We start from the raw sequence: 14,010 nt of genomic DNA on the forward strand, positions 1-14,010 counted from the left end.
AAGAAAAAAAAGAACTTTTAGAACATCCCTCCAGTCTATTGTAGAGAAATTTGCTTTTGCAAAACAATATTTAGTTTCAGTGCCCTCCTGTGGTCAAGATGCAAACTGCAAGGTTAATTAAAATTTCAATATCCGATCCTGCCCCTCTATTGCAAACTGCACTTTTGTCTTCACAAGATTTGTCCTCATGGAATCTTTGGGGAATTCAGCTGCTAAAAACTAAGAAGTCTCTACTAAGCATGTGTGAAATATGATTTTTCAAAAGCTTATAATGGCCAAATTTGGACAGATTTTCACACAGATGGCAAAAGGCATATCTATTTACAGAGCAGTTGTAGCCATGTTGGTCTCAGGATATTAGAAAGAGGATGGGGGAGGACATATCTTTTATTGGATCAACTTCTGTTGGTGAAAGAGACAAGCTTATGCAGCTACTCAAAGGCCATTCCCCAACCAATTTCAGGTCCCGGCTCCAAAGAAATAATACCATCCCCTCACCTCCAAGGGGTCTTGTTCAAATAAATTAGTTAATGTTTGTGAAGCACTTATATGCCATAGCAACGAGAACCAGACTAAAGCCCAATTGTTGTCTTCAGAGCAGGGTTTGCATAGAGTACAGTAAATAGGGCCTAGGGTAGGGGCACACATTGAACAGTCAGGAGAAAACAAAAATTGAATAGCTACACTATCCATCCTGTGCACTGAATGAGGCAGGGGCCGTATGGAATAAATAGCATGTGATCATGTAATTAAAGGCTGTATCACATGCACATGAACAAGGAGGGGGAGATTATAAAGGAAACTTTATTTCTACCATTTCCTACCTTTTGGGTGCTTGACTTTGCAACCTTAACAATGTTCTTTTAACACAGTTTTTTGTTTGTAATTTTTATTTACATTGTAGTAGCTCCAAAAAACATGGTAGGCTCTGTGCTTTCTTTATACAGAGAAAGACACAGTCCATCCTGCAAAGATTTGACAATCTAAGAAGACAAGTGGCATATGATGGGTGCGGGGCACAGTCAACATATACAATTTTGTATATGCTTTTTAAATTAAATGAACAAATATCACCGATATCTCAACTTGTCTGTTATTAGTTGGCCAGTTGCTTATCAGCCTCATGTAAGAAGTGGGTCTTTAGAGGGGATGTAGAAGGAGAAGACAGAGGGCTAAGGACTGAGCCATGTAGAACCCCCACAGAGAATGGGTGAAGGGATAAGATGGATGGCAGGAATGGCCAGAGAGGTAGGAGGAGACCAGAAGAGGACGGAGCCACTGTCGTGTCTGGAGAGAGCAAGATTTGGAGAAGGAGAATGGATTTGACAAGACTGAAATCAGCAGAGGAGATGAGGACAGAGTGGAAGCACTGAGATTACTGCAGGAACAGGTCATTAGAGTTTGTGAAAGGAGCATTAGATTGGATTCCAGGATACTAATATCTCCTAGAAGTAGGATTAGAGGAGGTAATGGAAAGTGATATCTGAAAAGCTCTTTCTATTAACTTCATTAAAGATACTCATAGCTGTCCCAGGCTAGAATAGAAAATAATACTGTATGTATTAACCCTGGACTAGGGTCACTTTACTCTTCAGTGTAAGGTGACATGGTCTGTCATCTTTTAGTTAGCCTTGGCAAAATAGTTTGTATACTAAGTTAATGTGACTTAGTCATGTAGGGATAAACCCCTTAGGCCTGGTGTGCTAATTTACACCATACACTGGTCCAGTTCTCAGGTAATTTAAGTAGTAAAGTGACAAAATCTGATTCTCCCATGTAATTTTTATTCAGTCACCTGTATTTTTGGAAGAGTATTGAAGTGTTAGGCAGACCTGGCATGTAAAGGTTGATGGATGGAAAACAGAATGAACAGAACAGTGGTACTCATGAACTAACTTTTATTTCAGAGGGCAAATTTCAGTCCCACAAACATTTTCTAATAAATAAATGTTGCACTTAACATGTCTAGTTTGCATTTGTTCTTGCTTCTCTTTCTTTTTCCTTGACTCCTTCAGTTTTCTTCTCTCTCTTGCTCTTTCTTTTTTTTTTTCATCTTCCGTAGCGCTCTCTCCTTTGAGGGTCATATAATGATTAGTGGGGACAGTAAAAATAATTTGAATTTACGTAGCCTCTTTCTTCTGAGGATCTCAGAATCCTCTGCAAACAGCTGGTTAACTCTCAGCCACTGTGAAGTAGGTACTTTTATAGCCATTGGATCCATTTTTACATAGGAAGATTAAGTGACATGTTCAAAGCCACATAAAGACCCTGTGGAAGAGCCAGAAAAAAGTACCCAAAAGATTTTGCTCTGAGTCTTATGTTCTAACCACTACACAACATGTACACTGGGTCTCATGTAATTGGATTTGTCCAGATGTCTATCGCATAATTTGTGTATCCTTAACCCTTCCTTCACTTGCCCCTTGCCTTCCTCTCTAAGAAAAATGGAGATCTGCGTTTACGAATTCAAACAATCTTGAATGGAACACGTACATTTACAGGGTTACACTTTAATCATAGAATATCAGGGTTGGAAGGGACCTCAGGAGGTCATCTAGTCCAACCCCCTGCTCAAAGCAGGACCAATCCCCGATTTTTGCCCCATATCCCTAAATGGCCCCCTAGAGGATTGAACTCACAACCCTGGGTTTAGCAGGCCAAAGCTCATGTTGTAAGTAACATGCAATAACTGGTTATGCAATAGGGAGACACATTTATTATAATGCATTGCAATCAAATCTTAACAGATGACATTATAAGGGAGGCAGTTATTTGGTGGTTACAGCACAGGATTGGGAGTGAGAAGTGTATATTGCAATTCTCCCAGAGACTTGACGCTTGACCTTTTTAGAATTTATTTGTATTGTTTTTATATAAAATATAAACACAATGAAACAAAACATACACAAGATGGAAATAGTATATTAAATAATACAATTCAACACTCATTATTTTCAAAACCTGGAAAACAAACAAACAAAATCTGAACCCATAGATGTCATGCAGGGCATCAATGATTAAAGTGACTAAATAAGTAAGAACATAACCTCTGAGTATCAGGGACTAATATGTACTAAACTACAAAAATATGCAGTAGTTTCATGTGTGACCAGACATACTCATATTTTTTCCAGGCATTTCTATTAGACTGAGTCATTTTTTTCACTAATGCAGTAGTAGGGAGCTCACTAAGCCAGTCTGTGTATGAGAAAGAAATTAAAGATGTCCATTGTCTCAAAATAACTCTTTTGGCCGCTAACATTTTTTACTGTAATCCATTTCTTAATGTTAACTGGTAATACCAACTCATTCAGCACCCCTAAAATACCCAAGTTTGGAGAAGGAAAGATAGCAACACTTAAAGTTTTTGAGAGAACACTGAATATGGCATTCCAGAACATGTGCATTTTTGACAGGTATAGAGGATGTGCTGGCCAACATGCACTGTGTGATGCCAATCTAGCCTTAAACAAATGTTCTGGAGTCCAGTATTGCCTGTTTAATATCTCATTCTGGAAGAATCTCAAGGATAAAGAACTTGAAGTATCTTTCACATGAAGCCAGATATCTTCCCAAGTTTCTGTTGTGACAGTAAGGCTAAGTACTTTTCCCCATTTTTCTTTGAGATCAAGGAGGTAGTGCAAAGCATTAAGACATCTATTAAATTCCTACTATATGACTTTTGTTTCCATATTTCTTAACGTGCTCTTCTAGAAGTGAGAGAGTTGAAACAGACCAATTGTCCCCTTATCCTTGCATGAATCTTTGAGCACAGCTGCTGCAACAAGGAACTATGAGACAAGGACAGCTGATATTTGTGACACATGTAATTGAGGGAGGCCGGTCTATCATCTTGTACTATATCTTTCATTTTTATGAATCCTTTTTCTGTCCAAATTGTCTTAAGTATGGAGTTGGCCTTGATCCTGAGACATGGGTTATATCATAGTGGTACAAGAAGAGAATTAGCAAGGTCGCACACTGAAATGCCCCTTGTAGATGCAAAGACTGGACTTTTCCTTAAGGGTATGGGTAGCCTCTTAAGGTATATAAAAGAAGAAAGGGAACCAAATGGCATAGTTAAGCTTTGTTCCATTTAAAACTAGGCTGGTGTGTATACACAGCTACTAGAAGGGAACCACCTTACAGCAGGGCACATTTGGAATGCTAGATAATATAGATACAAATCTAGCAATCCCATGACCCTGCAGTTGCCCTGGATTTTTTAGGAGTTTTGTGTGACAAGTGAGGCCATTTTTTAAATCTCATATAAATTGTATGATAAGCCTGTTTATTCAAGGAAAGAGCAAGTGGGAGATCTTGAAAGACAAGAGGCTAATGATAAAAGTCTATCTTGGGCAGATATTCATTTTGGCTATTTCTATTCTCCCCAGTAAGGGAGGTTTCTTTTAATATATAGTCCATATGTATAGAAACCATTTCAAGAAGATTAGTACAAATTTTAATACCTAAATAAGTTATTTCCTTTCATATTTTGAAATGGAAAATGTTGAAACTGAGAAGAATCTGGTCTCTTGGATATATCCATTGCTTGTGATTTATCCCAGTTAATGCAAAAGCCAGAGATCTTTCAAAAAATTATAAACTACATTTAATAATGATTGGAGGATTCTTCAGTAGTGCTATTATATCATCAACATATAAGCTGATTTTGTATTCTCTTCTGTTTCCAGTCAAACCTTCAGTGGCTGAGTGCTGATATATGTACATTGCCAGTGCTTCAAGAGAGATTGAAAAAGGAGGGGTGAAAAGGGACAGACAGCCCTGTCGTGTCCCTTTTTCTAGCTGAAATATGGGCAAAACAATTCAATTGGTTGATAGTAAAGTGCGGGGAGAGTTGTATAATACTGATCCAAACCAGGAATATTGGTCCAAATCTGAATTCTTTTAGTATTCATTTAGAATTTATTAGGTAAGGCCATTCAACCTTATCAAAGGCTTTCTCTGCATCTAGAGATAACTCTATGGAGGGAACATCTGACATCTGAGCTTGCTGGATCAAGTGAGCAATTTTTCTTGTGTTAGCAGCAGCCAATCTGCCTTTAATGAAAGCAGTCTGATCTGCATGTATAATTGTTGCGATGATAGTGTTGAGTCATGCAGCTAAAATTTTTGCATTTATTTTGCAATCTGTGTTCAACAGAGATATGAGGCAGAAGTCATCACAATTGTGACCATCTTTTTTTCTTCTTTAATATTAAAGTAATTAAAGCAGTTCTCATGTCATGAGTAAGGCTACGATTTAGTCACGGAGGTCGCGGAAGTCATGGAATCCGTGAATTCCAGCGACCTCCGTGACGTCAACCTATGGTGATCAGGAGCTGCAGGGTCCCCTGCCACCCACGGAGGCTAGGGGCTGTGGGGTCCCCCAGCCATCTCTGGTGGCCCCCGGAGCTCCAAGATGCTGCAGGTGGCGGGGATACCCTGCAGCTCCCAGGCAGCGGGGAACTCCGGAGCTGAGGAATCCCCAAGCTCCCAGCTGCTGCAGGTGGCATGGGAACCCTGGAGATCTCGGCCTCCACAGGCAGCGGTGGAACCCCCAAGCTCTCAACCATGGTGGGTCCCAGAGCTGTGGGCTGCAGGGGCACCCCACAGCTCCCAGCCCCGCACAGGACCAGGAGCTGCAGGCGGCAGGGGTACCCCAGGGCTCCCAGGTGCTGCAGGCAGCGGAGGGCTCCGTACCTACCAGCCGTGGGCTGCAGGGGACCCTGGAGCTCCAACACCCAACGTGCGGTGGGAGCTCCCGGAGCTCCTAGCCACTGTGCAGCTGCGCCGCTGCAGGCGATGTGGGGACCCACAGATCCGCATTTTGTCACTAATATTTTTAGTAAAAGTCACGGACAGGTCACCGCTTCCATTAATTTTTCTTTACTACCCTGACCTGTCCGTGACTTTTACTAAAAATATCCATGACAAAATCTTAGCCTTAGTCATGAGACATGGTTTCTTTTTGGAATGTTTCAGTGAAGACCTTTGAAAGAATAGAAGGTAGCTGATTACAAAATGTTTTGTAGAAATCTACTGGAAAGCCATCCATCCCAGGGGCCTTGTCAGAATTCATATTTTTATAGCCTGTTCAATCTCTTGTGTTGTGATAGCTTAGTCCATAAACAAGACTTGTTCTGAAGTTAGGGTATTAAAAGACAGGCCTTCAATGAAATCATCAAATTTATTAAAGTCAAATTGGTTGATTATATAAAGGCTAGATAGAATTTTTTCAATTGGTTATTTATATCTATTGGTTCAAGGACAGTACTCCTGTCTTCTAGTAAGAAGGAAAAAATATTGTTGTGGCTAGCCACATCTTAAGTCTTCTGGCAAGTAGTTTACCTGCTTTATATCCCCGTTCACAATATCTTTGTTTGACCCCATTGTGTGCAAATTCAACTTGGCTGGATAAGCATTCCTTATATTTCTATTTGGTGTTGATTAGAGAATGCAGGATGTTTTCATTATTTGGGTCAGTCTCATGTATTCTCTGCAACTCATCTATTTCCTTGTTCTGAGAATCTTGTAACTTGAGTCTCGTTTTCTTCTTTTGGGATGCACACTTTATGCATTCACCCCTTACAGTAGCTTTCAGAGCTTTCCAAAAAATGGTATCTGACGTAAATTAGTGCTTATTTTCTTCTATGAAGTTAGACATGACTGAGTCAACTGTGGAACAGAGCTTTTAGAATCAGTGTCCGCTTCCACCTAGAAGATTTTAATGATGTGTAACCAGTGTCTATGATAAGTATAATTGTAGCATGATCTGAAATTAATATATTATCAATAGCTGCTTCTAGGCATGCCGGCATCAGTTCTGAAGGCACAAGAAAAAACTCTGTTCGGGAGTAAGATGAATGTACTATAGAGAAATACATATAGTCATGCTCCTTGGGGTGTCTCAGTCTCCATATATCTTTTAAATCAAGTTCATTCATTAATAATGAGAGTTGGCCTATTGTGCTCTGAGAGCTGGGTCTCATGTAATTAGATTTGTCCAGATGTCTATCTAGCATAGTATTCCAGTCTCCTCCTGGAATTACAGGAATGTCTTTTTTATTAAAAAGAATGTCTGCTATGTCTTTGGAAAATTCAGAATTACCTCCACTTGGATTGTAAATGCTTCCTAGAATTAACTTCTTTGAGTTGAAAGAGGCTTCAAGAAGAATGCATCTTCCTTTGGGATCAGACCAAGACTGTATATATTACAAATTTTATGAATTAGGATGGTTGTGCCTCTGCTCTTAGAATTCAGCGATGAATGATACTCAGCACCTACCCCCATCTTCTTGATTCTGTTGGCATCTATATCCGCTAGATGAGTTTCCTGCAATAAACTACTTGGCACTTTTTTTGATCTGAGATTCCTCAGGATTTAAATTCTTTTGGAAGGTTGATTAAGTGCCTTCACATTCCAGGAGCTTACACTAAGAAAATTCATGACAAAGTTTTAAATGATATAGTAAGACATCTAACCTTATTCTAAAGACACACATTTCCCCACTGATATTGTAAAACCATATTTCAATGATATGGTCTTCATTTATATATATTAGATACTGGTTAATTTTGAATGAATGTATGCCTTCAGTTGAACCCCTAAGAGGGTCAAGTATACAAAAAGATCTGTAGTTAAATGTCATGTGTCTTCCAAAATATATTTGTAACAGAAACCAAAACAAATTTAACAGACTTAAAACAAGCCAGTGTGGGCATGTTCAGATTCCTGATGGCTTCAATTCCATCCCCTCCTTTCCTCCCTATATTATCTAATAATAGTCTAAACATCTCCAATGCAAATATATTTAAAGTCAAATTTATCTTGTAAATACCATTGGGCATTCTGGAACACGTATAATATATACCTACCTACAGAGGTTTTACACACACATACACATATGTATATGGATATACATATAGACACACTTATCACATGTACATTTACAATTGATTTGGTAAAGCAAATATAAATTAGTACAAAATTTAAATATGAATAATACAACAGCATAAAATAATCATATTCATATTCTGTTAAATGCCCTGCACAAATTGAATAACTAGTGCTATTTAAGGTTTAGGTTATGGTCTGCTTTACATGTCAGGAGTATTGACTGTTCCAAGGACTTGTGGTTATCATAATATCATGATTCTCTCTATCAAATTGTGATGATTAGTGCAGATAATACTTTAGTCAGTAGATGGTGCTTAGTGTCTCAGTCTTTGAAATGTCTGCCAAGCTTCAGAAGGGTTTTTGCAAAATCATGTGCAGCCTGCTAAATCCATAATGAAGGTGGATGGGTACTTTATGGTCCCCCTTAGAATTTGCTTTATGCCACTGAATGCATTTGTTTTGTTAAGCTCCGCTGAGAAGTCAGGAAAAAGAGACATTTTGTGGCCTTTGTACGTAAGGGTTGGAGCTTCTCTGGTAGTATTCATTAACATTACTTTATCATTGAACTTCAGCAGCTTGAAGATGCTGGGTCTGGGCTTATCAGACTCCTGCCTTCTAGTATCAGCCATTCAATGAGCCCTTTCAATATCTAATGAGGGCAGCTGGGGGTCCAATTTAAATATGTCAGGGAGCAGCTTCTGAAGAAAGCTGACCCGCAATAGTCCCCAAGAAGTGATAGTTGTTTCTTTGAGGTCTATTTTCTAAGTCATCCTGGGGTTTTTTTTCAGTTTATCTAGTCTAAGATTTAAGGAGGCAGTTTCTTCTTTAATTTCACAGGTTTCAATGACAGTCTTTTGTAGCTCATTTTCTATGTGAGCCATTTGGGAGTTTACATGGCTTACATTTTTAGAGAGGCCACAAGTATCTACTGAGATTGAATCCAGTCGATCTGTGAGGAATTCTTTGAGTTTTGAAATATGTTGGGCTATGTTCTGTGGTGGCCTTGTGTTCTCCTCCTTCAGCTCCTCCTTAGGTCTTTTGTTGCCTCTCATATTTTTCATTGGAATTCATATTCAACAGTTTGTAGTTTATCTAGGGGATTAATTTAAACTTTTATCACAGAAACTTATTGCTAATTTGCTAGAAAAGTAATTATTAGAAACAAATAGATATGTGGGGAATGAGGAGGTCCAAGACTAAGCAGCCATCTTCTTCATGGGTACCCCGACACTTGACCTTTGAACGAGTGACTATGGCCCAAATTTTCAAATATGACCACAAGTTTCAGCTTTAGACACCTAGAGTAAAAAATATTAAGGAACCTAAAATTAGAGTCCAATTTTAAAAATGTAGAGGTGAAATCTTAACTCATTGAAGTCAACAACAAAACCTTCCATTAACCTCAACAGAGCTAGGATTTCACCCTAGGTATTTTATGCAAGTTTGTCCTCAATTGCCCAATCTGTAAAATAAGCCCGATACTTACCTACCTCAAGAATTGTGTTGTGAGGATTAGTCAATTACTGTTGGCAGTTAGGAATTGTTTCATCCTATGATGAAAACTGCTAAGGAAATGGAAGATATTGGCTGGAATTTTAAAAGGAGCAAGACAGGCACCTATATTCCATTGAGTCTCATGGGGCTTGGACACCTCACTCTGCTAGGCTCCTTTGAAGATCTCAGCCATTATTATTAATATTCTTACTGTTGAATAGTATACTCATAATAATTTGTAAGAATACTGCTATTGATTGTAAAAATCTATTACAAAACATATGGATATGTGGATAAATTGGAGAGAGTCCAGCGAAGGGCAACAAAAATGATTAGGGGTCTGGAACACATGAGTTATGAGGAGAGGCTGAGGGAGCTGGGATTGTTTAGCCTGCAGAAGAGAAGAATGAGGGGGGATTTGATAGCTGCTTTCAACTACCTGAAAGGGGGTTCCAAAGAGGATGGCTCTAGACTGTTCTCAATGGTATCAGATGACAGAACGAGGAGTAATGGTCTCAAGCTGCAGTGGGGGAGGTTTAGATTGGATATTAGGAAAAACTTTTTCACTAAGAGGGTGGTGAAACACTGGAATGCGTTACCTAGGGAGGTGGTAGAATCTCCTTCCTTAGAGGTTTTTAAGGTCAGGCTTGACAAAGCCCTGGCTGGGATGATTTAACTGGGAATTGGTCCTGCTTTGAGCAGGGGATTGGACTAGATGACCTTCTGGGGTCCCTTCCAACCCTTATATTCTATGATTCTATGATTCTATATCATAAAATGCAGATATTGTCAAGGCAATGCATAGTTCCTCCTACTCTAATGGCTTCCTCTTTCACAGATTCATGAAAGTATAGACTACTAGAGACTTTTTTTTCCTGAGAAACATACGTAAAAACCTTTACACTTCCATTTTGCCACTTGCATGATTACAAAGAAATAAAATTTATCCTTCTGGGTATACCAGTACTTTATGGCCAATAAGCAGTTCTAACACAAATCAAAAAGAATGTTATTCTCTAATTTTCATGGGACTTGATATGCACCTTTATCAAAATGTGAAAACTTAGAATGTACCAAGATCTCTTCATTCTATTAGATAATATCATTAAAACAAAAGGAAAAACTCCACTTTCACCAATTGGAAAACAACTCAAACACAGTGGTGACATAAGTAGATCTTTGGTAGTTTAGATTTATATGGTTTAGAATTTTAAGGACTGATCCAACTCCCATGGAAATCAATGGATAGACTTACACTAACTTCCATGGGAATTAGACCACACCCTCAGTGCTCAGAATCCATTATGCTGTTTATAAATGTGATGCTGTTTTTAGTTTGCAGCTCAGAACCAGAAAACGTCCAAGCTGATCCAAAGAACTATACCAGCCTTCTTGTTACATGGGAAAGACCTCGAGTTGTTTATGATGCCATGATCGAGAGATTTGCTGTCTTTTATCAGCAATTGGATGGAGAAGACCAGACTAAACATGAGTTTCTGACAGATGGGTATCAGGACTTGGTAACTGTAAACTCTTCAAGTTTCATACAAAAGTGGTGGTGGTGAAGCACTCACAAAGAATTATTCTGAGAGATTATGTCAGGGAGCTGATTCAGCTAGAATTAATGTCTTTGGCCGCTGCTCGTAGAAACACTGCTTGTATCCTTGGCTATACAGCCACAGAGACAAATTTAAAATACAACAACAAACAAACAAAAAGCTATACGGGAGAGAGCTACCATCACCCACAGTGCTAATTTTCAAAAATTTGCTGTTCTTATTTGTCTGTAATACCTTGAAATAACTATTACTATAGCATCAAACTCAGATTTTGTTAGTCACAAGACACTTTCATCATGCCCCAATGATCTTTGATATGTAGGATGTTGTACACAGGTAACTAATGACAAATTCAGCATCTGAACAATGATCCATCTGTGATTACTATAAATATTGGCTCACTGATTTATAATATGATGGTCCTTTACCAACACAAACATTTACAATCACCCCCTTTGAAGCTGCATAAGCTTCACAAGGAATATTAGAATCTAAAACTAATATTCAGCATAGAAAAATGTATTCTCTCCAGTTTTTCGGTCGCCTGCCATTAGGACGTTTCACAAAATCAGTTGATTAAAGCTTTATGCCTGGTTTTCTGGCTATAAAATGTAAAAAATGATGTATTAGAATGTTTCATGTGAGAAAATGTTGATATCTTCTGTTGTTGTCTGCAGTGTTGTTGTAGTGGTGTTGGTCTCAGGATATTAGAGAGTCAAGGTGGGTGAGGTAATACCTTTTATTGGACCAACGTCTGTTGGTGAAAAAGACAAGCTTTTTGAGCTCTTATAAGCTCTGTGTAGCTCAAAAAGCTTGTCTCTTTCACCAACAGACGTTGGTCCAATAAAAGATATTACCTCACCCACCTTGTCTCATATGAGAAAACGCTGTTCTTAGAATAAAATAATCTAATATTTTCAAAAAAAATATGCTAAGGATTTATATTTATATGATTAAACATGATTTTTCTTTTAGGGAGCTATTCTAAATAATCTGCTGCCCAATACAAGTTATGTTCTTCAGATAGTTGCAGTTTGCACTAATGGTCTATATGGAAAATACAGTGATCAAGTCATTGTTGATATGCCCTTAGATGATCCAGGTAAGTGTTGTTTTGAGCACAGTAGTAACTTCTGGCTACAAATCTGTATTCAGAGAAATAGTTTGCTTGCAAACCAGTTAAAAATGCTTGACTATCAAAGTACACTAAAATGGAATTTCAAAATCATTGTAGTTAACCTTACATTTGTTTAATGAGGTGACTTGTATTCTCTGTCACTCATTTTCTGCCATGTATTCCTTTAAACGTGAGAATTTTGTGTTGATTTTTTTAACTATAAAAATATATTTAAACAAGTGAACATGATTTCAGATCAGATGAATGATTTTGAACAATAAACCTGGGAAGTAAAGCCATTTTGGAATTGTTTCAGTTGCATCCTTCTGCCTCCTAAAATTAATCCACGTGATAAAAATGTTAAGTAAACAAAATGAGCTAATATAAATTAAAAATTTGTATCTCAATTGATTTTGAAATTTTATTACATATGAGTACTTGGAGTTTGATTTCAAAGCATATGTGGTGATGGAATTCCCTTGCTTCTTAATGTTGGATTGTGAAAATCAAAGGGGCTAATAATCGAATCTTGTTGATTTCAAAGCCAGATTTAACTCCTCTGTCTGTAAGTAAATAATAGATAATTTAAAACCAAAATAAAGAGGCTTGTCCTTGTCCTTCAGTCATTCCTTAAAGTCAGTGGAAGTTTTAGGGCTTGATCCAATTTCCATAGAAGTCAGTGGAAATCTTCCATTGACTTAAGCAGCTGTTGGATTGGACTGTGTGTATCTTGATCATAGGATCAGTCCATTATGGTCTTTAGCATACTCACACACCCCAGTTTTGCTTACCTTTGGATTAGATTGTTGTTTGTTTTTAATTCTGGGTTATAAGTATGGAATTCTCCCCTCAATTACACCTACCTGTGTAACTCCAGTTAAGTCAGAAGAGAAATGTACATGTACCTGAGAGCCCAGTTTCGCCCATAATGTTAAGAGAACCACTACTGATAAAGAATATAAGTATTTTCCATTTTCTGCTTGTTACCATGGATTGTGTGAAAGTAATGATATATGAGCATAAGAAGTTGTTTTATGTTGGGACATTTGTGGTTAAAACACAAAAGTTTCCAAGGCATATCTAACCTGTCTTTCAAAAACAACATGTTTAGAAGACTGTGTTTCCTAGGTCTTATTATGCTCATATTTGTCAGAGCCTTTGTACTCTGTATTTCTCTGAGGAGAGGTTCTGTCAATGTAATAAGATACAAACTGAAGTGAAATGCCAGTCTGTAACTCCTTGATATTGGATTTCCTTACGTCTCTCCCGCAGAATTTTCCCAACTTGTGCTTCAAAAATCACATGAGAGGGGACTCCATCCACAGACACGCACCCAAAGTCTAGACTATAGACTAGACTATGCCAGCGGGTAGCTTGGAGCAATGTGAGCCCCAATTGTGCAAAGAATCCACAAGCACAGACCCTTATTCCTGTGTCAAGTCCCATTGGAGTTAAGCAAGGCACATCATTGGCAGATACCTTTTAAAGGATCAGGGCCTCGATTCCAGTATGACTCCATTTGGATTGAAGCCAACCGTTCATGTGGTTTCCACAATTAATGTTTAATTCAATACCTTGCATAATGACAGGTTTTAGAGTAGCAGCCGTGTTAGTCTGTATCCACAAAAAGAACAGGAGTACTTGTGGCATCTTAGAGACTAACAAATTTATTTGAGCATAAACTTTCATGGGCTACAGCCCACTTCATTGTATGCATGCAGTGGAAAATACAGTAGGATGATTTTATATATACAGAGAACATGAAACAATGGGTGTTACCATGCACACTATAACGAGAGCGATCAGTTAAGGTGAGCTATTACCAGCAGGAGAGAAAAAAACCTTTTGTAGTGATAATGAAGATGGGCCATTTCCAGCAGTTGACAAGAACATGTGAGGAACAGTATGGGGGGAAAAATAAACATGGGGAAATAGTTTTA

General features: G+C 38.2%; 1 protein-coding gene across 4 annotated transcripts in view; it reads left to right on the plus strand.

Moving 5' to 3' along the window:
- PTPRZ1 (protein tyrosine phosphatase receptor type Z1) overlaps nucleotides 1-14,010 on the plus strand; it is a 198,494-nt gene that overhangs the window by 122,885 nt on the left and 61,599 nt on the right. For all 4 annotated transcript variants that reach the window (XM_048836185.2, XM_048836184.2, XM_048836186.2 and 1 more), the window contains exons 9-10: nucleotides 10,730-10,914; nucleotides 11,929-12,055. In XM_048836185.2, the coding sequence (XP_048692142.2) occupies nucleotides 10,730-10,914; nucleotides 11,929-12,055 (312 nt within the window). The remainder of the gene's footprint in view (nucleotides 1-10,729; nucleotides 10,915-11,928; nucleotides 12,056-14,010) is intronic.

Source organism: Caretta caretta, chromosome 1 (genome assembly GCF_965140235.1).
Source record: "Caretta caretta isolate rCarCar2 chromosome 1, rCarCar1.hap1, whole genome shotgun sequence".
In the NCBI taxonomy this organism is placed as follows: Eukaryota; Metazoa; Chordata; order Testudines; family Cheloniidae; genus Caretta; species Caretta caretta.